Genomic DNA, 22,451 nt, shown 5'->3' on the forward strand with positions numbered 1-22,451 from the left:
TTAACATCTGAAGAATGAGACAACTTGGTATTCGGGAATAACTATAATAGCTTTACATTTCTGCTGAAATTATCAGCAGTGAAATATTCGAGGTTGACATTTCCAGTACTATCATTTGATTTCAGAGTTTACGTACAAGTATGGTGAATGGGGCAATTCACACTCTCAGAGTTATTGTTTCAGGCTGCCTACAAATTAAGGCAGGCAACACTTAATAAATTACACTGGTCACCTTGGAAAGGTTTTCTTCACAATCATGAAGTTTAGATACGCAGTTTTGAAGAAAAAAATGCTTACATTCTGAAGCACAATTCTGTGGCAAGGGGTTGATTCTCTGGCAAATTCTACAACTGAAGACTACGTAGGATCACGGCTACAGTGTTCACAGGACTTGGGCTATTTGGAATTAAGAACTTTAGAATGGCTTCTAGATCCTGATTACCCTAAGCAATAACTGCTTTCCTCAAAATAACAATGTTAGCTCACTAAGACCTATATCCTACTAAGTGATCACATCCCGATTTGAAGACAAAGGTTGCCAGATGAATAAAAGCTCAAAAGTTTGAGGGCATGTTATCAAAGACAACAGAAATACCAACAAATTTAATTTCTTACTTGCATAACCTATGCCTGAAAACCAATCAAACCACACAGATAGTCTTACCAGGCAAAATACAGAAGCTGTGGTTGTTTGCATTACGTGAGATAAAACAGAACTAAACTGTACAATAGTACTGAACTCCTACCCAGGTGGAAGAGGACCCTGACTGACAGTACTGTGTGTCTGAGACGGATGATTTACTGGCTGAACTTGTCTGGATACTGGAGGCGTGGTCAAAGCGGAAGCTGCAGGAACTGTTGTTCCAGCTGTTGCCCCCTCAAGGCTCTGTTCTGAAGGTGCATTTGGAGTTGTACTTGGTGAGGATCCTGCACTGGACTCATCATTTTCTATGGACATAGATGAAGGACCATTGACACATCCTATGAAATCAGAGAAAACAAAAATGGAAGAAAGGTTCTTAGTTGGTTTTCTCTCATTATTGTTTAAAACCCAAGAAATCTGTTTTAGAAAATTGTTAATCCACAAAAACAAAGGCTAGTAAAATAGGACTGTCAAAAAAGTGTAGGTGTAAAACCACATATTTTACCTTACTGGAACTCAGAGGCAGTTCTTTCCTACCTTGCAGAAATGCTACATTCCTAGTAGTATCATGAACCAGCAGACAGCTTTTATATTTCTATGATGGAACACTTCATTATCTTTATAATAGCAAGTTATCTACTTTCAATAAATATTGAAGGTATGTAAATAAATCCCTTCTTATTAAACAAACTTTTTTTTAAACTTAGTTTTTATTATTTTACAAATGAACAATGCAAATTTCCAAAAAAGGAAATTAGACGACATCTATCTGGAAAGAAACTTCACTCGAGAGAAAGAAGAAAAAAACCCCAACAACAATGGGTGGAAAACTTTAAAGGGAAGCATTTAGAGTTTCAACTTGGTCAGCAGCATATTGTTATTTAGGAAAAAACAGAAAACAAAAATTTGGTCAAGATAAGTAGGTTTGAAAAGTTGAGATGCACATTTGCCGTATTTTTTTTTTTTAAACAAACACTGCAATAATCTTAACAATGATCTCAGCATTGTAAGAGATAAAACAGCCGCACTGCCCATGTAGCTATATTAAAATATTATAAATGAGGGATGCAGTGTAGTTTAGTGGATGAAAAAGAAGAAGCCAAGTCTTGATTCAATCTACTTCCTGAGCTCCGTAGGGGACAGCATTCACTATAGATGCTTTCCTGAGAAGATTCCATGCTGCACCTGCGACTGGCTATTCAATCAAATACTATTCCCACTTCTCAGTGGGCTGCTGGGATGGCCTGGTCTTTGCTCCAATGAGGAAACTGACTCCCACAAACGTCCCTTTAAGAAAAATTGCGTTTTCTTCTATAAATATGGTTTTCTAAGCACTCTATCTCTGAATACAGATTATATAACACATCATACATACATTTCATAGATACTACCTACACTTGTCCACAGCTCAAGATAATGTCTCCTAAGAAACTCTAGGATGCCACTTAAACTTAATCAGAGAAGTCTGAATGTCATGGCCTTTTGTAAGCAACTGGCATATGATAAAAAGTAACAAAACGTCTACTCTATTTTAAGGCAAAAAAAATATTAAGAATTTGGCAGTCTTTTGCTATTATATGACAGTTTTTGACACTGTAGATGATCAGATTTGTAACAAACACCCACTGTAATCTACCAGACCCAATGCTGCTACCTACTCAGGAAGGCTGTTTTAGATACCAGTCTTTCCAACACTTACTACCTAGTGTAGTCACATCAAAGTCAATTGGACATGTTACAGTAGTAAGCATTATCCTTGGTAGTATTTGCATGATCAGGCCCTTTGGGGGCTTTCTGCACTTGTTAGTGGTTGCAATATAGCCGTTCTTTCACAGACATGAAATGAGAGATTTCTAATGATAAAAATAGCAATTAAGCAAGAATGTACAAAGACAGGAAGCAAGATCAATTCTCGGTGGCAGAGCATTTCTTAAGGGGACTTGTTAAAAAAATGTGATCAGTACATCTGAGGAAAAGATATTAGAAATGGTCATGACTGTTCAAATAGAATGTAACTTACAAATAGCTTCTAAATGGATGTTTGGCACTGCAATACATACCAGCTGCAGAAGAGGGTCTACGAGGAGTGGGTGGAGGTGGTCGGGAGGGCCTGGGAGGCCTAGCAGGTTTAAAGACCCCATTTGTGAGTAACGGAGAGTCACTGCCATTAACAGACTTGCTTTCACTGGATCCTGCATCCTCATAGCTTTCAAGGCCATTTGCATTAGCCCTTTGTGGGGGAAAAACAGAAACAAGAATTCTTAGGAATTTGTAGAAGATATTAGAACTGAAAAGTTAAACTATTATGGCTTTAAATAGAGGAAATTCTGAAAATCTTATAGATTATAAACATATTATACAAAACAAACAGTTTTTGTACAATATGTTTATATATTTGTTATAGCAATAAACCTCTTCACAATCCAGACATACGACTATACAGAATTTAAGTTGGTTGCAATATATCTAACAGGAAGCACTTGCAGAGGAGTTTAAACAGAGGTAAAGAAAAGCAAGAGGCCATGTTTGGAAGGATGGACTAGGAATATTGGAAACAGCAGAACAGATGGGGATTGGAAATCTGTATAAAATTCTCAGTTTGCTTTCAAAACTTTTTTTTTAATTAAACGATTTTCACACCAGTGTGAACACATCTTATAAAAATCAGTTTTGTACTAGGATACTGATGAAATTTTTCAGCATAACCTTAATAAATAAAGTAATCCATCATCAGAGGAAATACTTATGAATTAAACACAAAGGGAAATTAATAAATGGAAAGCACAATTTAGAGTTATTTTCAGTATTTGCAGGTTACACTTATACAATATTTGTATTTCTCCAGTGCCATTTTATAGATCTAAAAGATCTTAATAAAAATTAAGGAATTAAGCTAACATCATTCCTGAAAAGCAGGCATTATCCCCATTTTTCAGACTGTTTAATACACAGTGCCTAAATTTATCGAAACAAACAAAAAACTTCTGTTAACTTAGAGTTAAGGTTGCTAAGTGCAATTCAAGAGAAGATACACTGGAAACACTTGTTTAACAATATTAAATAGTAGGGAAATCACAAGCTAAGATTATGTAAAACAATCCTGACACTAAGTGTCACATTTTTGCTGTATCAGAGAAATTTACTTGTAAATATAGCCTCTGTAATAAACCAAACTAACTGCACTCCTTTTAAAAAACCAATGTAATTTCCTTGACAATGGATTGCTGAGGGGTTTGGAAAAGGAAATAAGAACTTCATTTCCAAAGGGATCACATGACAATTCTATAATCCAACAACTGAATTGCCATAGATTTTTAGATAGTGTTTGTGCCCCCTTCTGATACAAGGATCTTCCCAAGGTACTAACAATTTGTGAAGCTCCTTCCATCAGAAATGGAAAAAAACATTAAAGAGGAAGCATTAGAGAAAGCCACAAAGTACTCAAAAGAGTTTGTAATGTGCTCCTACTGGTTGCTTTAATTTGAAAGCTTTCTTTGTTATGGGTAACAATATGGCATTGCTTTTTTACGTTTGAATTGTAAAGTTCTGTTAAACCTTAAGACAACACAAATTTTTAAGATATATTGGCCATCATACCAACTGGTCGTCACGCTGATTTGACAATTATTATGTGATGGCATCCCTGCATAACCTCCAACAAATGAGACTATTTACAAAAACAGAAATTAAGGAGAACTGGTTTATAACGATCACAACAGCGAGTTAAAATACACATATATAAATACAAAAACTACGTTGAAAGTATGTTAAGGTTGCAAGTCAAGCACTGAAAGTTAGTAAATGCCAGAAAAATTAATGCCATCTGTACAACTTTAATTTGGCCCCTTATGTATATGCTGGGGAGAACTCAGTCCTCCTGGTTTCCAGGACAGTGCTCTGAACACAAGAGACCACACCTTCTATCTTGAACTGTAGCTCTGTGCCTATCATGTAGGAGACTGAATGGACCTTGGCAACACGCTCAAGAACATATTGCATTTAAGACCTCCATGGGATTGGACCTAGGGTGACCAGACAGCAAGTGTGAAAAATCGGGACGGGAGGGGGGGTGTAATAGGAGCCTATATAAGAAAAAGACCCAAAAATTGGGACTGTCCCTATAAAATCGGGACATCTAAAATCGGGACCAGTCACCCTAACTGGACCATTCTCAATGCACATACAGTGTTTGAAGATTTTAGCAGCAAGCTCTTTAAAGTCTATACTTAGCATGTACACATTTCAAATCAGAGGCTTATAATTCGGATGTAGCTGGGTGGTTTTTCACAGGGACAGCAAAGGCACTTCTCCCTGGCACAGTCCCTGTGCCAAATTTCAAGTGCTTGCTCTAAAGCACTGAGGCACTTGTGCTCTTCAGAAAAATGGGTAGAAAAACATAACAGGGCTAAATTACCTATTTTTTCTTAATCTTAATTTTGGAAATGGTTGAACTGTTTTTCTGAAACTTTCTAAAAAAATTCAGCCTGAGGCAGAAACCAAGCATAGAAAATTTCAGCCTGAATTATTCAAATCTGACAAAATTACAAGCAACTGAAAACAGGGACTTATGGAAAATGTTTGACAACTTTAACTGCAGGCTTCACTGCCTCTGCCTATCATGGATTTTCAAAAACTTTTACATAAGTCATAATTCAGATATAAATGACTCAATAACTGAAGACCTTTTTTGTACCAGATATTAGAATCGCTGCTATATAAACTAATCAGACTCAACACTTCTGAAAATAAAATTCTGTAAATGTAGATTGTTCATTGACCAGTATGGATGGCTCAGAATAAGTTTTACAGTGGACCACTACTTGCAATCTCATCTAGGGAATCATAACCAAGTATCTCTATAATAAACATACTATTTGCAACTTGGAATTTTTTATTCAAAAAAAGAAAGAGGCTAGGAACCCAAGTTGTATTTCATAAGATATGTGGAATCAAGCCTAATTACATACATGTTTGACCTAAATATACAGCACTACTTCTGCTCTGTATCAGGGACAGTGCTCGTGATAATTTAAGTTACTATGCCTTATTGCCCCCAAAGAATTTAAAAATAAGTGACTATTTGATCATGTGCTAATCAAAAGTGATTTGAAATTTACTAGCGTTAAAGCCTAGTTTTCGCTCAGTCCCAGAACACATTACTCTGGTTTTGAACATTAAGGTCAAGAGCATTATATTTTATACTCTTGCATACATTATCAAAATCAGCCTGGGATGGGGGGTACAATGTATAAAAAGATGTTATTTGATATATAAGAACACCTACGCTATCCACACATTCTGAATCAGTTCATTATATAAGCAACACATAGGCTGTCCCAAGTTAAACCCTCACTGAGCATCATATAACTGTAGCTGGTATGGAGATTGTTTAAGTAATTCAGATGCTCAGATATTTGATAAAAGCAGCTCTCAGAGGGCAGAGAGGTCCTTCTGTTTGGAGGCATACAGAACATATTGCCTCAGCAGCAGAGATGGCTTTCAACATGTGATAGGATGAAACATAGCCTTGGTACCTAAGAAGGAAAACATCCCCCTTTACATATCCAACTGGTTCAAAATGCAGTAGCTTGTCTACTGAACACACAGTCAATTTCCAAGTTTCAGTTCTTTGTCTTCAGAGCCCTCACAGAACTGGCCCCAGATGTTGAAAGAGATGGTTTCAATAAGATCAAGACCTCCTATAAGAACTGAATTGTATTGGAGCAATGAACATACTTGTTTCAATTTAATCTAAATCAATTAGGAGCAGGATTAAACGAAACCAAAATAAACATTTTTAAACCATATTAAGAATATCAACACATGAGTTTGCACTGATTTAACTAAACCACCTTATTTAACCAGAGCAGGTCTGTGTATGGATAAGGCCCAAGACCTGGGAGAATGGCTAGGCAGCAGTTCTGCGGAAAAGGACCTAGGGGTGACAGTGGACGAGAAGCTGGATATGAGTCAGCAGTGTGCCCTTGTTGCCAAGAAGGCCAATGGCATTTTGGGATGTATAAGTAGGGGCATAGCGAGCAGATCGAGGGACGTGATCGTTCCCCTCTATTCGACATTGGTGAGGCCTCATCTGGAGTACTGTGTCCAGTTTTGGGCCCCACACTACAAGAAGGATGTGGATAAATTGGAGAGAGTCCAGCGAAGGGCAACAAAAATGATTAGGGGTCTAGAACACATGACTTATGAGGAGAGGCTGAGGGAGCTGGGATTGTTTAGCCTGCAGAAGAGAAGAATGAGGGGGGATTTGATAGCTGCTTTCAACTACCTGAAAGGGGGTTCCAAAGAGGATGGCTCTAGACTGTTCTCAATGGTAGCAGATGACAGAACGAGGAGTAATGGTCTCAAGTTGCAATGGGGGAGGTTTAGATTGGATATTAGGAAAAACTTTTTCACTAAGAGGGTGGTGAAACACTGGAATGCGTTACCTCGGGAGGTGGTAGAATCTCCTTCCTTAGAGGTTTTTAAGGTCAGGCTTGACAAAGCCCTGGCTGGGATGATTTAACTGGGAATTGGTCCTGCTTCGAGCAGGGGTTTGGACTAGATGACCTTCAGGGGTCCCTTCCAACCCTGATATTCTATGATTCTAAGGAAGAACTGGCCAAATCAGTTACACAGGCACAGCCTTGTGAACTCACAGCCATTAATCTCAGCAAGGTCTGGGATTCATTCAATCATTAAGTACTTATCAGTTTAACAATACAAGGCAGCAGAAGGAAACCTCTTTTTTTTTTTTGGAGGGGGCTTGTAACTCAAGGAACCTCTTGGTCAAATGAAGCCAAATTTGTATCACTAATAAGAACATAAAAAGAAAAGGAGTACTTGTGGCACCTTAGAGACTAACAAATTTATTTGAGAATAAGCTTTCTTTAGCTGTAAATTTTAGAAATAGTGGCTATTTTTTTCGGGATTTGTCTCTGCAACCCCTAGCTCGAATGACCTCAAATTTGGACTACTAACCTTACCCTGCACTCTCCCACGGTGCACCTAACTTCAAAGGAATCCAATTGAGCATATTGATTTTAGAGTACTTAGAAAGGTTGACCTTTAAACAAAAGTCATAATGCAAGCTTAAGTATAATGATGATGCTGCACAGCTATAATAATCTAAAAGAAGCACATTAACAACTCAGGCAAGAAACGAACTCCTACCTTGTGTCGCTTCTTGCTCTGGAACCATCGTTCTGCGTGGGACCTTAAACACCAGAAAAAGAAAAGCAATGAACTTATTTAGTGTAGATTTCAAGGTAGAAAATATTCAACACTCAAATTCATTTCTAATGTTGAGGTTAAATGAAGAGCACCTTCCCATTTGTGAAAGCTTCTTTCACACAAATCTATGTACCAGTCACATTTTAAGCTATTAGTACTGAGGAGCACAAGAAAAGAGCAATATATTCTTTCCCCTCAAAGGTGTAACACAGATTCTGAATATTATTCAGCTACTGTGTGATATTGCCAATTGCATAAGTTCATCAATCATGAGAAATCACTTTTGTTTCCTATCCCCATGACAGATTCAAGCAACCTTCCACCGCCAAACTCCACCTTGCAGAACTATTTTTAATGTCCTTCTCTCCCTGCTCTCCAGGTGGCAGGATAAGACAGCAGAAAGAAAGCTGCACTTCTGGAATTTTTCCTTCCTCTGCTTCATGGATTCCTCCCTTGGTGACAACAGGTGTGGGGTTGGTTCCTGCTGCTTTCCTGGGCCACCTCTCTGGTGCTCTCTTAACCTGGGCACTTTCCCCATTGCTCTGTAGGTTACTCAGAGAGAATAACAGAGGAACCATTGAGAGCTTTAGCAGTTGGCTACTCTCCAAGCAGAACAGCAGTTCCTGGTGGCCTCAAACAGAACTGTAGCATATCAGTCTCAACTCCAGAGTTTCTTGTAGCTCTTCATGCAACTGCCTTGTACAAATCTGGCCCCAAAGCACAGCACTTGTGATACTGTGAGTTGGTAGTACTGACTGCACATTAGCCTATGTCTGGCTTCCACAGAGAAATATAAAGTTAACCAAATGCTCAGATATCACTATGATGGGGACAATATAAAAAAAGAAATCTAGGCAGAAATAAGCACATATGTAATATAATATATTAATTTAATCAGATCAAGAAAGCAAGCAATTGTAATTCCAAGAACAGAAAAAACACGACGTATATATAGAATATTGCAAGTACTTCCCACAACTACATATATCTATTCCCTTAGAGTGCATAATAAGAATGTATTGGTTACTTTTCCTCCTCTCAAATAGTGTCCCTTCATATTTATGTTTTTATCTTGTTAGTTTCCAATAACATCTGTATTTAAACAAGAGTTTGTTCCTCTACAGCCTTGCTCTTCCTCGTTGATCCTGCAGTGAAGTTATAACACTGAGCCCTGGTCTACACTAGGACTTTACGTCGATTTTAGCAGCATTAAATCGATGTAAACCTGCACCCGTCCACACAATGAAGCCCTTTATTTCGACTTAAAGGGCTCTTAAAATCGATTTCCTTACTCCACCCCTGACAAGTGGATTAGCGCTTAAATCGACGTTGCCGGCTCGAATTTGGGGTACTGTGGACACAATTCGATGGTATTGGCCTCCGGGAGCTATCCCAGAGTGCTCCATTATGACCGCTCTGGACAGCACTCTCAACTCAGATGCACTGGCCAGGTAGACAGGAAAAGAACCGCGAACTTTTGAATCTCATTTCCTGTTTGGCCAGCGTGGCAAGCTGCAGGTGACCATGCAGAGCTCATCAGCACAGGTGACCATGATGGAGTCCCAGAATCGCAAAAGAGCTCCAGCATGGACTGAACGGGAGGTACGGGATCTGATCGCTGTTTGGGGAGAGGAATCCGTGCTATCAGAACTCCGTTCCAGTTTTCGAAATGCCAAAACCTTTGTCAAAATCTCCCAGGGCATGAAGGACAGAGGCCATAACAGGGACCCGAAGCAGTGCCGCGTGAAACTGAAGGAGCTGAGGCAAGCCTACCAGAAAACCAGAGAGGCGAACAGCCGCTCTGGGTCAGAGCCCCAAACATGCCGCTTCTATGATGAGCTGCATGCCATTTTAGGGGGTTCAGCCACCACTACCCCAGCCGTGTTGTTTGACTCCTTCAATGGAGATGGAGGCAATACGGAAGCAGGTTTTGGGGACGAAGAAGATGATGATGAGGAGGAGGTTGTAGATAGCTCACAGCAAGCAAGCGGAGAAACCTGTTTTCCCGACAGCCAGGAACTGTTTCTCACCCTAGACCTGGAGCCAGTACCCCCCGAACCCACCCAAAGCTGCCTCCTGGACCCAGCAGGCGGAGAAGGGACCTCTGGTGAGTGTACCTTTTAAAATACTATACATGGTTTAAAAGCAAGCATGTGAAAGGATTACTTTGCCCTGGCATTTGCGGTTCTCCTAGATGTAGTCCTAAAGCCTTTGCAAAAGGTTTCTGGGGAGGGCAGCCTTATTGCGTCCTTCATGGTAGGACACTTTACCACTCCAGGCCAGTAACACGTACTCGGGAATCATTGTAGAACAAAGCATTGCAGTGTATATTTGCTGGCATTCAAACAACATCCGTTCTTTATCTCTCTGTGTTATCCTCAGGAGAGTGAGATCTAATTCATGGTCACCTGGTTGAAACAGAGTGGTTTTCTTCAGGGGACACTCAGAGGAGCCCATTCCTGCTGGGCTGTTTGCCTGTGGCTAAACAGAAATGTTCCCCGCTGTTAGCCACAGGGAGGGGGGAAGGTTGAGGGGGTAGTCACGCGGTGGGAGGAGGCAAAATGCGACCTTGTAACGAAAGCACATGTGCTATGTATGTAATGTTAACAGCAAGGTTTACCCTGAAAGAGTGTAGCCACTGTTTTATAAAATGTGTCTTTTTAAATACCGCTGTCCCTTTTTTTTTCTCCAGCAGCTGCATGTGTTTCAATGATCACAGGATCTTCTCCTTCCCAGAGGCTAGTGAAGCTTAGAAAGAAAAAACAACGCACTCGCGATGAAATGTTCTCCGAGCTCATGCTGTCCTCCCACACTGACAGAGCACAGACGAATGCGTGGAGGCAAATAATGTCAGAGTGCAGGAAAGCACAAAATGACCGGGACGAGAGGTGGCGGGCTGAAGAGAGTAAGTGGCGGGCTGAAGACAGGGCTGAAGCTCAAATGTGGCGGCAGCGTGATGAGAGGAGGCAGGATTCAATGCTGAGGCTGCTGCAGGACCAAACCAGTATGCTCCAGTGTATGGTTGAGCTGCAGCAAAGGCAGCTGGAGCACAGACTGCCACTGCTGCCCCTCTGTAACCAACCACCCTCCTCCCCAAGTTCCATAGCCTCCACACCCAGACGCCCAAGAACGCGGTGGGGGGGCCTCCGGCCAACCAGCCACTCCACCAGAGGATTGCCCAAAAAAAAGAAGGCTGTCATTCAATAAATTTTAAAGTTGTAAACTTTTAAAGTGCTGTGCTTAAAGTGCTGTGTGGCATTTTCCTTCCCTCCTCCACCACCCCTCCTGGGCTACCTTGGTAGTCATCCCCCTATTTGTGTGATGAATGAATAAAGAATGCATGAATGTGAAGCAACAATGACTTTATTGCCTCTGCAAGCGGTGATTGAAGGGAGGAGGGGCGGGTGGTTAGCTTACAGGGAAGTAGAGTGAACCAAGGGGCGGGGGGTTTCATCAAGGAGAAACAAACAGAACTTTCACACTGTAGCCTGGCCAGTCATGAAACTGGTTTTCAAAGCTTCTCTGATGCGTACCGCGCCCTCCTGTGCTCTTCTAACTGCCCTGGTGTCTGGCTGCGCGTAACCAGCAGCAAGGTGATTTGCCTCAATCTCCCACCCCGCCATAAACGTCTCCCCCTTACTCTCACAGATATTGTGGAGCACACAGCAAGCAGTAATAACAGTGGGAATATTGGTTTCGCTGAGGTCTAAGCGAGTCAGTAAACTGCGCCAGCGCGCCTTTAAACGTCCAAATGCACATTCTACCACCATTCTGCACTTGCTCAGCCTGTAGTTGAACAGCTCCTGACTACTGTCCAGGCTGCCTGTGTACGGCTTCATGAGCCATGGCATTAAGGGGTAGGCTGGGTCCCCAAGGATACATATAGGCATTTCAACATCCCCAACGGTTATTTTCTGGTCTGGGAATAAAGTCCCTTCCTGCAGCTTTTGAAACAGACCAGAGTTCCTGAAGATGCGAGCATCATGCACCTTTCCCGGCCATCCCACGTTGATGTTGGTGAAACGTCCCTTGTGATCCACCAGAGCTTGCAGCACTATCGAAAAGTACCCCTTGCGGTTTATGTACTCGGCAGCTTGGTGCTCCGGTGCCAAGATAGGGATATGGGTTCCGTCTATAGCCCCACCACAGTTAGGGAATCCCATTGCAGCAAAGCCATCCACTATGACCTGCACATTTCCCAGGGTCACTACCCTTGATATCAGATGATCTTTGATTGCGTGGGCTACTTGCATCACAGCAGCCCCCACAGTAGATTTGCCCACTCCAAATTGATTCCCAACTGACCGGTAGCTGTCTGGCGTTGCAAGCTTCCACAGGGCTATCGCCACTCGCTTCTCAACTGTGAGGGCTGCTCTCATCTTGGTATTCATGCGCCTCAGGGCAGGGGAAAGCAAGTCACAAAGTTCCATGAAAGTGCCCTTACGCATGCGAAAGTTTCGCAGCCACTGGGAATTGTCCCAGACCTGCAACACTATGCGGTCCCACCAGTCTGTGCTTGTTTCCCGAGCCCAGAATCGGCGTTCCACAGCATGAACCTGCCCCATTAGCACCATGATGCATGCATTGGCAGGGCCCATGCTTTCAGAGAAATCTGTGTTCATGTCCTGATCACTCACGTGACCGCGCTGACGTCGCCTCCTCGCCCGGTATCGCTTTGCCAGGTTCTGGTGCTGCATATACTGCTGGATAATGCGTGTGGTGTTTAATGTGCTCCTAATTGCCAAAGTGAGCTGAGCGGCCTCCATGCTTGCCTTGGTATGGCGTCCGCACAGAAAAATGGCGCGGAACGATTGTCTGCCGTTGCTCTGACGGAGGGAGGGGCGACTGACGACACGGCTTACAGGGTTGGCTTCAGGGAGCTAAAATCAACAAAGGGGGTGTCTTTACATCAAGGAGTATTTCAGGCAGGACTTCACAGAGGGTTCCAATAAGAAATGGTGCACCTAAGTTATCGTTCTTATTGGAACAAGGAGGTTAGCCTGGCCTCTGATTGATACATGGCTAGATTTACCTCGCTGCACCTTCTCTGTGAGTGACTGCAGTGTGACCTAGAGGAATGAGTCCCCTAGACAGGGGAGGAGGCAAATGAGTACAAAACAAATCTGGTCTATTTCTTGTTTTGACCCAGTCCATCTATCTTTTACATCTTTGGCTGGCAGCAGACGGTGCAGAAGGACTGCATGCCATCCACATCTCATGGCTGCTCGGCAGAAGATGGTACAGTACAACTGCTAGCCATCCTCATCTCTTGCCTGCCTGGCAGAAGATGGTACAATACGACTACTAGCAATCCTCATCTCTTGCCTGCCTGGCAGAAGATGGTACAGTACGACTGCTAGCAGTCCGTATCGCCTGCCCGCTCACCATAAGACGGTTCAATAGGACTGACTGCAGGACTAAAGAGAATGACCTGGTCAAGTCACTCCAAATTTAGTCCCTGCGCCCATGTCTGCCCAGGCGCTCCCGGCCGACGTGGCCAGGAGCACCTCGGACAGGACGATGACGGCTACCAGTTGTACTGTACCGTCTGCTATCACAAGGCAAGGGGTTGCTGCTACTGTGCAGCAAAGCCGTACCGCGTCTGCCAGCACCCAGGAGACATAGGGTGACGGTTACCTGAGAGGGCTCCATGCTTGCCGTGGTATGGCGTCTGCACAGGTAACTCAGGAAAAAAGGCGCGAAACGATTATCTGCCCTTGCTTTCATGGAGGGAGGGAGGGAACGGGGGCCTGATGATATGTACCCAGAACCACCCGTGACAATGTTTTAGCCCCATCAGGCATTGGGATCTCAACCCAGAATTCCAATGGGCAGCGGAGACTGCGGGAACTGTGGGATAGCTACCCACAGTGCAACGCTCCGGAAGTCGACTCTAGCCTCGGTACTGTGGAAGCGCTCCGCCGAGTTAATGCACTTAATGCACTTAGAGCATTTTCTGTGGGGACACACACACTCGAATATATAAAACAGATTTCTAAAAAACCGACTTCTATAAATTCGACCTTATTCCGTAGTGTAGACATACCCTGAATGTGTAACTTCTTAAGTCACCTGTAGGTCTATGGATTGGGAGCTAAGCAGAGGGCGACTATTTTTCTTGAAGGATCAGTACGGGGGGAGAGCTTTTATTCAAGGAAGATCCAAAATAATAGTGTAACTTGATGCCTGTGGGGAGCAGGTGGGAAGTCAAACCAGGGACCTGAGCCTCCACTGCCTGAGATAAAAGACCTGGGTCTGTTAGCTCAAGGCCCTTAGTGCACTCAAAAAATCTATACGCATGGTCCAGCTACTAGAGGGGGACAGAGCACCACAGTCTGTAAACCTGGGTTACAACAGTAAGGAGAAGACAAAGATACTATGCATTTTCATTTAAAAAAAATTTTTTTTTTTAAAGTTAGAGGTCCTTAAAGAATCTCATTAACCAACAAAGTAAAGCACGTTAGATATTTGTTTCCTTCTTTCTCCCCCCAGCAAGCCTTTAAGAATAGGATAGCTGACGTCTGCCAATAACACGAGGTGACTTTCTAAAACATTGGAAAGAATTCTTGATTTTATACTTGACTTGTCTAAAAAGAATGAATAGTTAATGCACGGTCTCAATGAAAGCAAAAGTTTGTTTACTCTAATTTGAAGAAAAAAGGAACCTAAATGAAAACTATAATGAAGATTCTCTATCAAGGAATTCATTTCAATTAATCCATTTCACACATTACCAAGGCACAGCTGTGAAGAACACCACAAAGTAGTAAGGAGCAATAACCGGAAGGAATAGCTGCCAAAAACAAGGAGGAAAATTAATGTCAATGGCACCTATTTTTAAATGTATTTTTTTGATGAGTCATGAAAAGGCATGAAATCTCAAGAAGCGTTGAGACCCACTGTTTCCTCTTGTCTTCACTGTTCTAAATCTGGCTCTAAGTTTTCTTAGGAAAGCAGAAATCTCTTTCAGAATTACGAATTCAGCATTAGTCTCAATACTTTGGTAGAATGAGCCAGCTAAGTCAGTTTTATACAGCCCTACATAAAAAATTTAGAGTCACCAAGTTAGTCAAGGTGGAGTTGACATTAGAAGACTGTTTTGGCTGATCTACTCGGATGCTATGATACAGATAATGTTTGTACAGTGAAGACCTAACTCTGATAAAGGACTCACAAGTGGCATCATGGGCTTCATGTTTACTGATTACTGTAACAAACATGCTCCACTTAAAAGTATAATGATTTTTTTTGTTGTTGACCTCTAGCCCTGCAAACTGAGCCTGGGCTATCCAGCTTATACAGCAATAAAATTTAACATCTGTGCAGTCCATTGTACTACTGCCATTGGTGTAACTGTTTGGAACTTATGAATGATGAAGCGTAAGATGGAAATGATTCCAGCTCACTTAATCATAGCTGTATAGGTTCTGCAGGATTAAAGGAGTAAAAAAAAAAAAAAAAAAAAAAATTATTTCATCACAAAAGTGAGAAGATCTGAATCTAAATACACACAGGAAGTAGATCTGCAGAGTAAGGTGGTGTCATTTTACAGTGTCTTAGGGCAGAACCACATTTTTAAAAAGCATCAAAAATTCTGCTAACCTCCAACTCTTAAACATATTAAACACAGAGTCGGCAGCACAGGTAAAATTTTTGAACATTTTACTTCATAGTTGCCCAATATCAAGTTTAGTCATTTATGCTGGTACTTCAGGCTCTGTGCGATTTCTGATATTGTTCCTAGGCGTTTGAAAATAAAAATTAATTTCCCTAATTTTTCCTCTTTCCATTTACAAGTATACATTTTTTAATTTAGTGAGTGAATTCAGTGCTCAGGAAAGGGAGAAACTAGAAGCACAAGCTCAAACCAAATGCAGTACAGAAAGAGGCGTGCAAGTTTTCCTGCCTAATTCTATCAACATACCTAGACCACGCACTGCAAATCCCATGCAATTCCAGTCCTTGTCCTTTCTTTAGAAGAAATTCCCATCTGGGCAAGCTATGTGATAACGTGTGTGTGACGGTGCAGCCCATAAGGCTTTAGGGAAATATGCTTATGAATGTATATATGACATAACTGGAATATGTTTTATGCTACATATGCCATGTAACATGTCTCTAAAGGTTATGATCTACTGAATCTATTCATCCTATTTGTATGCATGTATCATCTTTGTATTTGAAGTTATGAATATTGGCTGTGTACTTGCTTGATTTTTAAGTAGCCTTTGTAAAGCATTTGGTCAGCTTCTTGAGAAAGGAATGTGCAAATTAAGTGCCCAATCAAGAAGCACTTAACGCACAATGGATCTTGGAAGATTCCAATCCACAAAAGAAGTCTACAGGAGGACATTCAAGGTAGCATGCAAACAATGGCTGCTGCCTATAAAAACTGATTTCAGAGTAACAGCCGTGTTAGTCTGTATTCGCAAAAAGAAAAGGAGTAAAAAACTGAGTAATGCATGGACATGTGACTTGCCTAGGTGACTCCAAAACTCCACCTTGGAGCTGGACTTTGCATAGGAGGGAGTCTCCATCCACAAGAGAAAATCTATTTAAGCCTGTGAGAGGCCCCTCCATTTTGTCTTCAGCTGGCTCAAGAGAGATCCTTTGTGGTGGAGAGGCTACCTGAAAGAAACTGGAACAAAGGTCAGGAACTACAGGGGGTGTGAGTGATTGCTAGACCCAGACTAGAAGGAGACTAGTCTGTAAAAGGAAGTTTACTGGAACACCTCTGAGTGTGAGGTTTTATCTGTATTCAGGTTTCAGAGTAGCAGCCGCGTTAGTCTGTATCCGCAAAAAGAAAAAAGGAGTACTTGTGGCACCTTAGAGACTAACAAATTTATTAATACTCAAATAAATTTGTTAGTCTCTAAGGTGCCACAAGTACTCCTTTTCTTTTTATCTGTATTCAGTTTTCTTATTGTATTAGACATAGATTTGCATGTTCTATTTTATTTTGCTTGGTAATTCACTTTGTTCTATCTGTTACTACTTGGAACCACTTAAATCCTACTTTCTGTATTTAATAAAAATCACTTTTTACTTATTAATTAACCCAGAGTATGCATTAAAACCTGGAGGGGCAAACAGCTGTACATCTCTCTCTCTCTCTCTGTGTTATAGACGGTGAACAATTTATGAGTTTACCCTGTATAAGCTTTAAAGCAGATTTATTTGGGGTTTGGACCCATTGGGAGTTGAGCATCTGAGTGTTAAAGACAGGAACACTTCTAAAGCTTCTTTCAGTTTAAGCCTACAGCTATTAGGGGACATGGTTCAGACCTGGGTCTGGGTTTGCAGCAGGCTAGCGGGCCTGGCTCAAACCAGGCAGGGCACTGAAGTCCCAAGCTGGGAGGGCAGGGAAAGCAGGGGCAGAAGTAGTCTTGGCACATCAATTGGCAGCCCCCAGGGGGTTTCTGTGATCCAACCCGTCACAACGTGATAACATGGTAAATAGGGGGAGGGATGATACCAACAAAAAACAACTTATTTTCACTTGTGACTAGGGAGTCAGGTTTGAGCACAGACGTCTTCAGAAGTAGTAAGTAAACGTAAAAGGCTAATATGCTAATTCTCTCTCTCTGATTTCTTATGATATTTAAATGACACTTGAAATTAACATAACATTTATTGTTCACCTCCTTTTGGTTTTGCAGTAACAGCATCATATGAATTGCCAAGCTTGCAATTGCCAATGATCCACCTAATCTGGTACATAATCTCCGACAGCAGCCAATATTGGACTTCTCCGAAGAAAGGATAAACCTTTCACAATGCCCCTTGTCCTGCTCTACAGGAGAAATTTTTATCTTATTGCTCTCAACCATCAGTGCTGAGAACCCCTATTTTTATTGTAGCGTAACTGCAAATGCTGCTCTTATTCTTCAAGGTTTTTAATCTTAAAAATATTGTATTAAGCTATTTGCCACTGAAGAGGTCAGCAAAACATTGGGAATGCAATTTGTGCTCCCTCTTCGGGCTTTTTAGCAAGCAGCAATTATAGATTCTTCATATTCAGATTCTGTTTGATTTAGGGCTTGTCTACACAGTGGGGTAATGCAGACTATGGGGTTCTGATTTCTAAAGTGAAATGTACTGTGCATTAATTGATCCATGTAGACCCTACTGGCGTGCACTAATGGTTCCCTAGTGCTCTTTAACATCGTCCTGTTTGAAACCAGCAAGGTCTACACAGACCAATTAATACAGAGTATGTTAGTATGCTTTAGAAATCATACCCCTGTAGTCAGCATTACCCCATGGTGTAGACAAGCCCTTCGAAACTGAAAGACTTTTAAACAAGACTACCATAACCCTGAGGTACTATTTAAAAGCTGTCTCTCCCTGACGAATCCAAAAGGCCACACCCTGTGTTCTGCAGCACTGTACATCGTGGCAACTTTAGATAAATTAAGAAAAAGTATAATTAGAAATGAAATATGAAAGTGAGTAATGCAGTAATTACAGTATTCCTTTTATTTTGTTATTAAATTCAGATTATTTTGCATTACTCCTATGTTTTCAAATGCCACAGATTTACGTACTGATGATGTTCAACTACGTTAAAGACTACGTCAGTTAGGAAAGCTGGTGGTTTTGACAGCTGGATAGACATATTTTGACATCAAGGAAGGCATGGAAGATAGTTTGGGATTGAGAGATAAAGTAGCATGGTCCAGAGAATAGGTGCCCAATATTATTGGTACTGCACTAATATCTACGAGCCCCAGTCATGGACCAGGACTCCAGGGCACTGTGCACTGAACACACACACAGAACTTAGGATGAAAGTAAAACACATGGGGGGGCCCTTGTGTTAGAGGTAGGGACCAAAAGATTTGCAAAACCTCCATTATAATATATTTGTGGCTCCTTCTTGAAGAGCTGGGCGAACTATGTAAAAGCATTTTCAAAACTGGGACTCTGAAAATTCAGGATGTGAGACTACTGCCCACAATGGTGTCTCCTCAGAATTACATTAAGGCAGTTTAGGTCATAGTATGACTATTGCTACACTGATTTCACTATTCAAGCTTCTAGATTATTTTCTGGCAGAAAGAGCATACTTGAAAGTGCTCATCTGAATACTGGAATATGCTGTTAGTTCAAAGTGCAGAGTGTAAAAAAATTAATGATTAATGCAGTTAATCTGCAGATTATCAGATGCTGAAGGCAGAGTCCATCTGACATCTCTATGCAGTACACAGCAGCTCCAACTCAAAGTACTGTGTCAGCTGCTCATACTTTAAGATCCATAAAAAAAAAAAAAAAGAGAACCACAGGGAAAGACAGACATGGATAAAATACAGTTAAATGACAAGAAGAGAGCAACTCCAGACACCCAAACAGCTGACTTTATAATCTACAGATAAATAAAAAGCTTTGCGAGGAAATAAGAAACCCAAAGTGCCTAAATGGTAGGCTCCTAGGAAAAAAACATTTCATTTACTGATATTCTACAAACATGCAGACACGAGCTGCATAATAAAGTAACTAGCACACTTGGCTGTGAGTCTGTAATAATCTGTTCAGCTTTAAAAAAATGAAACAGAAAGAACAAAGAATTCAGAAAACTGTGAATGAAACAGATGACACAAAGAAAGGAAAGTCAGACTGAACATTGGAATGAATCTTGAAATAAAATATTTTGAAGTCCCATCACTCCTTTTATTCAGATATTTTATGGATCACAAATTCAAACTTCAAAAGAAACAAAAGTTAATGGAAGACTTTAGTCTTTACAAGAGTGCAATATAAGTATTTATTATCAATAAAATGTTGTAAATTATTATAAATAAAATGTTGTACTATCTTCCAATAAACAGCTTTAGATAAGCAGAGACTACACACCCTATAATACTTAAATAAACACTCACTTCTTATAGTCGTGGCATCACCATTAGTCAGGAGCTCAGGATCTACCTGCATCCCATCCAGACAAACAGACAAGTCTCCTATCACCTCTGCTGGTTCTCGGTAACCGACAAGCTGCAACGTCACAACCACTTGCTCAACTAGAAAAGAAAAAGTACAGAAAAATTAGAAGCGTCCCTTTATGTTAACATATTGTTACATTTTATTAAAGAAATTATCATAAATCCAAAGGAAAGTATTATAAAATAGAACAGTTCTGAATCCCCATAGGACTAATGTTAATAATATTTATGCTTTTTGCAAACAATCCTCCCAAACCTCCTGTAAGTAGGCATTATTCCCTTAAAGATGGGGAGACTGAGGTAGAACTGTGAAGTGGCTTGAACACAGAAAGAACCAGAATTAGAGCAGAAGTCAGAATTCTGGAGTTTCTGGCTGTCTTGTGTTTAGACCACTGGACCACATCTCTCAAACAACTCCTAGAGCTGACCTCCAAAACACCTTTAAGAACCAGAATTCATAATATTCCTCATTAAGTGCATATACAAGTTTCATATACAGACAAGAATATTTATCCAGTCATTGAAAAAATGTACATTTAAAAACATGAAGCTTTTATCCTGTATCTACAGAAGGAAGGGTATTTACTTTTACAGGCTAAGCCTCTGCATCGGGTCACAATGGAACACAGTTTAGGATAAATATCTTTGCAATATCACAACAGAATATCTGATGCTACATAGAGCAAGAGTCCCCAAGTTAACTTTCTTCCAACTTTAGCAGTGGAATCACACACCTGTCAGGGCACTGGCCTGCTCTGCACTGTTACACGGATACCAATAAGTCCTGCAATTACAGTACAGACATTTGAAAAACCCCAAACAAATAACTCTTTGGAAAGCCAAAACAAAATGGAGCCAATGCAAAGGTATGTGCAATAGTAATGTGGATTCTCTGAGGAGGGTTTTTGTAATACAGTATTCAATGTGCTTCCCTTTCAAACAACGTGGGAGGTGCACATATTCAGCTACATAAGATATTTGAATATTCTGAAATGATATAGCATCTAATCAATTTAAACAAACAAGCAAACAAAAACAACCTTCACGTGCATATTTGTGTGTCTGGTGCCAGGAACACGACTCAGACAATGTTTAACGTTAAAATAATTCTTTTCCGATCTTCAGTTTGATTTTTCACTCCCACATTCCATCTCTTACTCCACACCAGTGAGGTGTAAAATACCATGTTTGTAATATCACTATAAAAACAGTGTATTATAAGTAAGACTACACTGCATGATCAGCCAGAATGAAATAAATTGCGAGAGAAAGCCCTTAAATAGAATCAGCAAACAAAAAAGAGAAGATATACTTTAGATAAATTGTCATATTATTGTTTGGAACTCCTGAAAGGGTTAAACACAGCACCTTGAACTACCATATAATGCAAGTCTGGAAAATTTCACACAAATAAGGTAAATTTTTTTAGTTACATACTTACGTTTCATATTGTTTGATTTCAATGTCTCATGAACCTCCAGAGTAGCACTACCCAGTAGAATATCAGACTTTAATGTCTGATGGCTCCAGACTCGAAAGTTTAATGTACTGACAGGAGTGACAATTCTGTTGGAAACGTACAGAGAACAGGACAATGGTGAACACTAGGCAAAGTGTCACAAACAAACTGTGATACACATCAGCCTTCATTTAAAAAACAAAGCTTATTGAAAATAAAAATGGTAATATTGCCACACCAAACGTCGAAGATTTTTTTAAATAACAGCTTAAAATGTATTAATTTTCTTGTTATGTGGATGACAGGAAAGCAAGATACCAGTCAAAGATAAAGAGAAATCAAAATTGTTGCTAAAACTGTCCATGCTTGGGTCAGAAAGTGGAGATGGTGTGCCTCTTAAACTCAGAAATAATCAACTTAATCATACTTGAAAATTGATATTAACTGTTACAATTAATACCTAAAATTGCTATAACCAAAATATTAGAGAAAAATATTTGTCTATTCTCATTTGTAGTGAAATCTAAAGATCTAAGACACTGGGATTTTCATAGTAGCATCCACTCAGGCTGAGGGGGGAGGAACGATATACACGTGTTATATGTATGTATTTAACACCTACACATAAACACATCAGTTTTGTGATGTCAAAGAGTGTATCCCTTTCCCAACAGTCACTGGGATATTACAGCAAGGAGCACCTGTCTACCAAAGGCAGCATCAGATGATGACTGCATATCTAGTTTGTAGAATTTGGAGAAGGTATGAACAGATGAGCAGCTGGCTGCTTTACAGATTTCCTCATATGAGGCATATGATCTTTTCAACCACCATAGCCATGAGGGAGTGATTTTGAAGATGGATTTATGCTTTTTGCTCTGCATGCTTCTGATATACAATAGTTTAGCCACCTGGAAATGGAAGATTTTGAAGCCTTCTTTCCCTTTTGACCCCAGATGATAAAGCAACAAACAAAAGCATTTGCCTTTCTGAACTGAGCTGTGCAGTGGAGATGTTACCTGAGACATCTACAGAGCTCTCAAAGTATACCACATTCTCTCTTTGGGGTGAGATGAAGCTGGGCAGAAGGATGGAAGGACAATTTCTTGTGTTTGGGACCCTGGAATCACTCTTTGGGAATAAAGGGCAGGGTAAGTTCTGAGTACCACTTTATCTTTAT

The 22,451-nt window shown here is 40.7% G+C and overlaps 2 protein-coding genes across 6 annotated transcripts in view; one reads left to right on the forward strand and one right to left on the reverse strand.

Annotated features, from left to right (window-relative positions):
- ITCH (itchy E3 ubiquitin protein ligase) overlaps positions 1–22,451 on the reverse strand; it is a 124,190-nt gene that overhangs the window by 49,436 nt on the left and 52,303 nt on the right. For all 5 annotated transcript variants that reach the window (XM_075118840.1, XM_048819708.2, XM_075118837.1 and 2 more), the window contains 5 exons: positions 21,254–21,378; positions 19,753–19,890; positions 7,814–7,856; positions 2,704–2,873; positions 747–981 (listed from right to left, as the gene is read on the reverse strand). In XM_075118840.1, the coding sequence (XP_074974941.1) occupies positions 747–981; positions 2,704–2,873; positions 7,814–7,856; positions 19,753–19,890; positions 21,254–21,378 (711 nt within the window). The remainder of the gene's footprint in view (positions 1–746; positions 982–2,703; positions 2,874–7,813; positions 7,857–19,752; positions 19,891–21,253; positions 21,379–22,451) is intronic.
- Positions 9,084–11,080, forward strand: LOC125622109 (uncharacterized). Its single transcript, XM_048819709.2, has 2 exons — positions 9,084–9,980; positions 10,569–11,080. Exons 1-2 carry the CDS (start codon positions 9,398–9,400, stop codon positions 11,078–11,080), a joined length of 1,095 nt encoding a protein of 364 aa, XP_048675666.2. The 5' UTR covers positions 9,084–9,397.

Source organism: Caretta caretta, chromosome 13 (assembly GCF_965140235.1).
Source record: "Caretta caretta isolate rCarCar2 chromosome 13, rCarCar1.hap1, whole genome shotgun sequence".
In the NCBI taxonomy this organism is placed as follows: domain Eukaryota; kingdom Metazoa; phylum Chordata; order Testudines; family Cheloniidae; genus Caretta; species Caretta caretta.

Coding starts and splice junctions, on each gene's coding strand:
- LOC125622109 (XM_048819709.2), top strand. CDS start 9,398: ATGCAGAGCTCATCAGCACAGGTGACCATGATGGAGTCCCAGAATCGC. Junction 9,981..10,568: donor AGGCGGAGAAGGGACCTCTG/GTGAGTGTACCT, acceptor TTTCTCCAGCAG/CTGCATGTGTTTCAATGATC.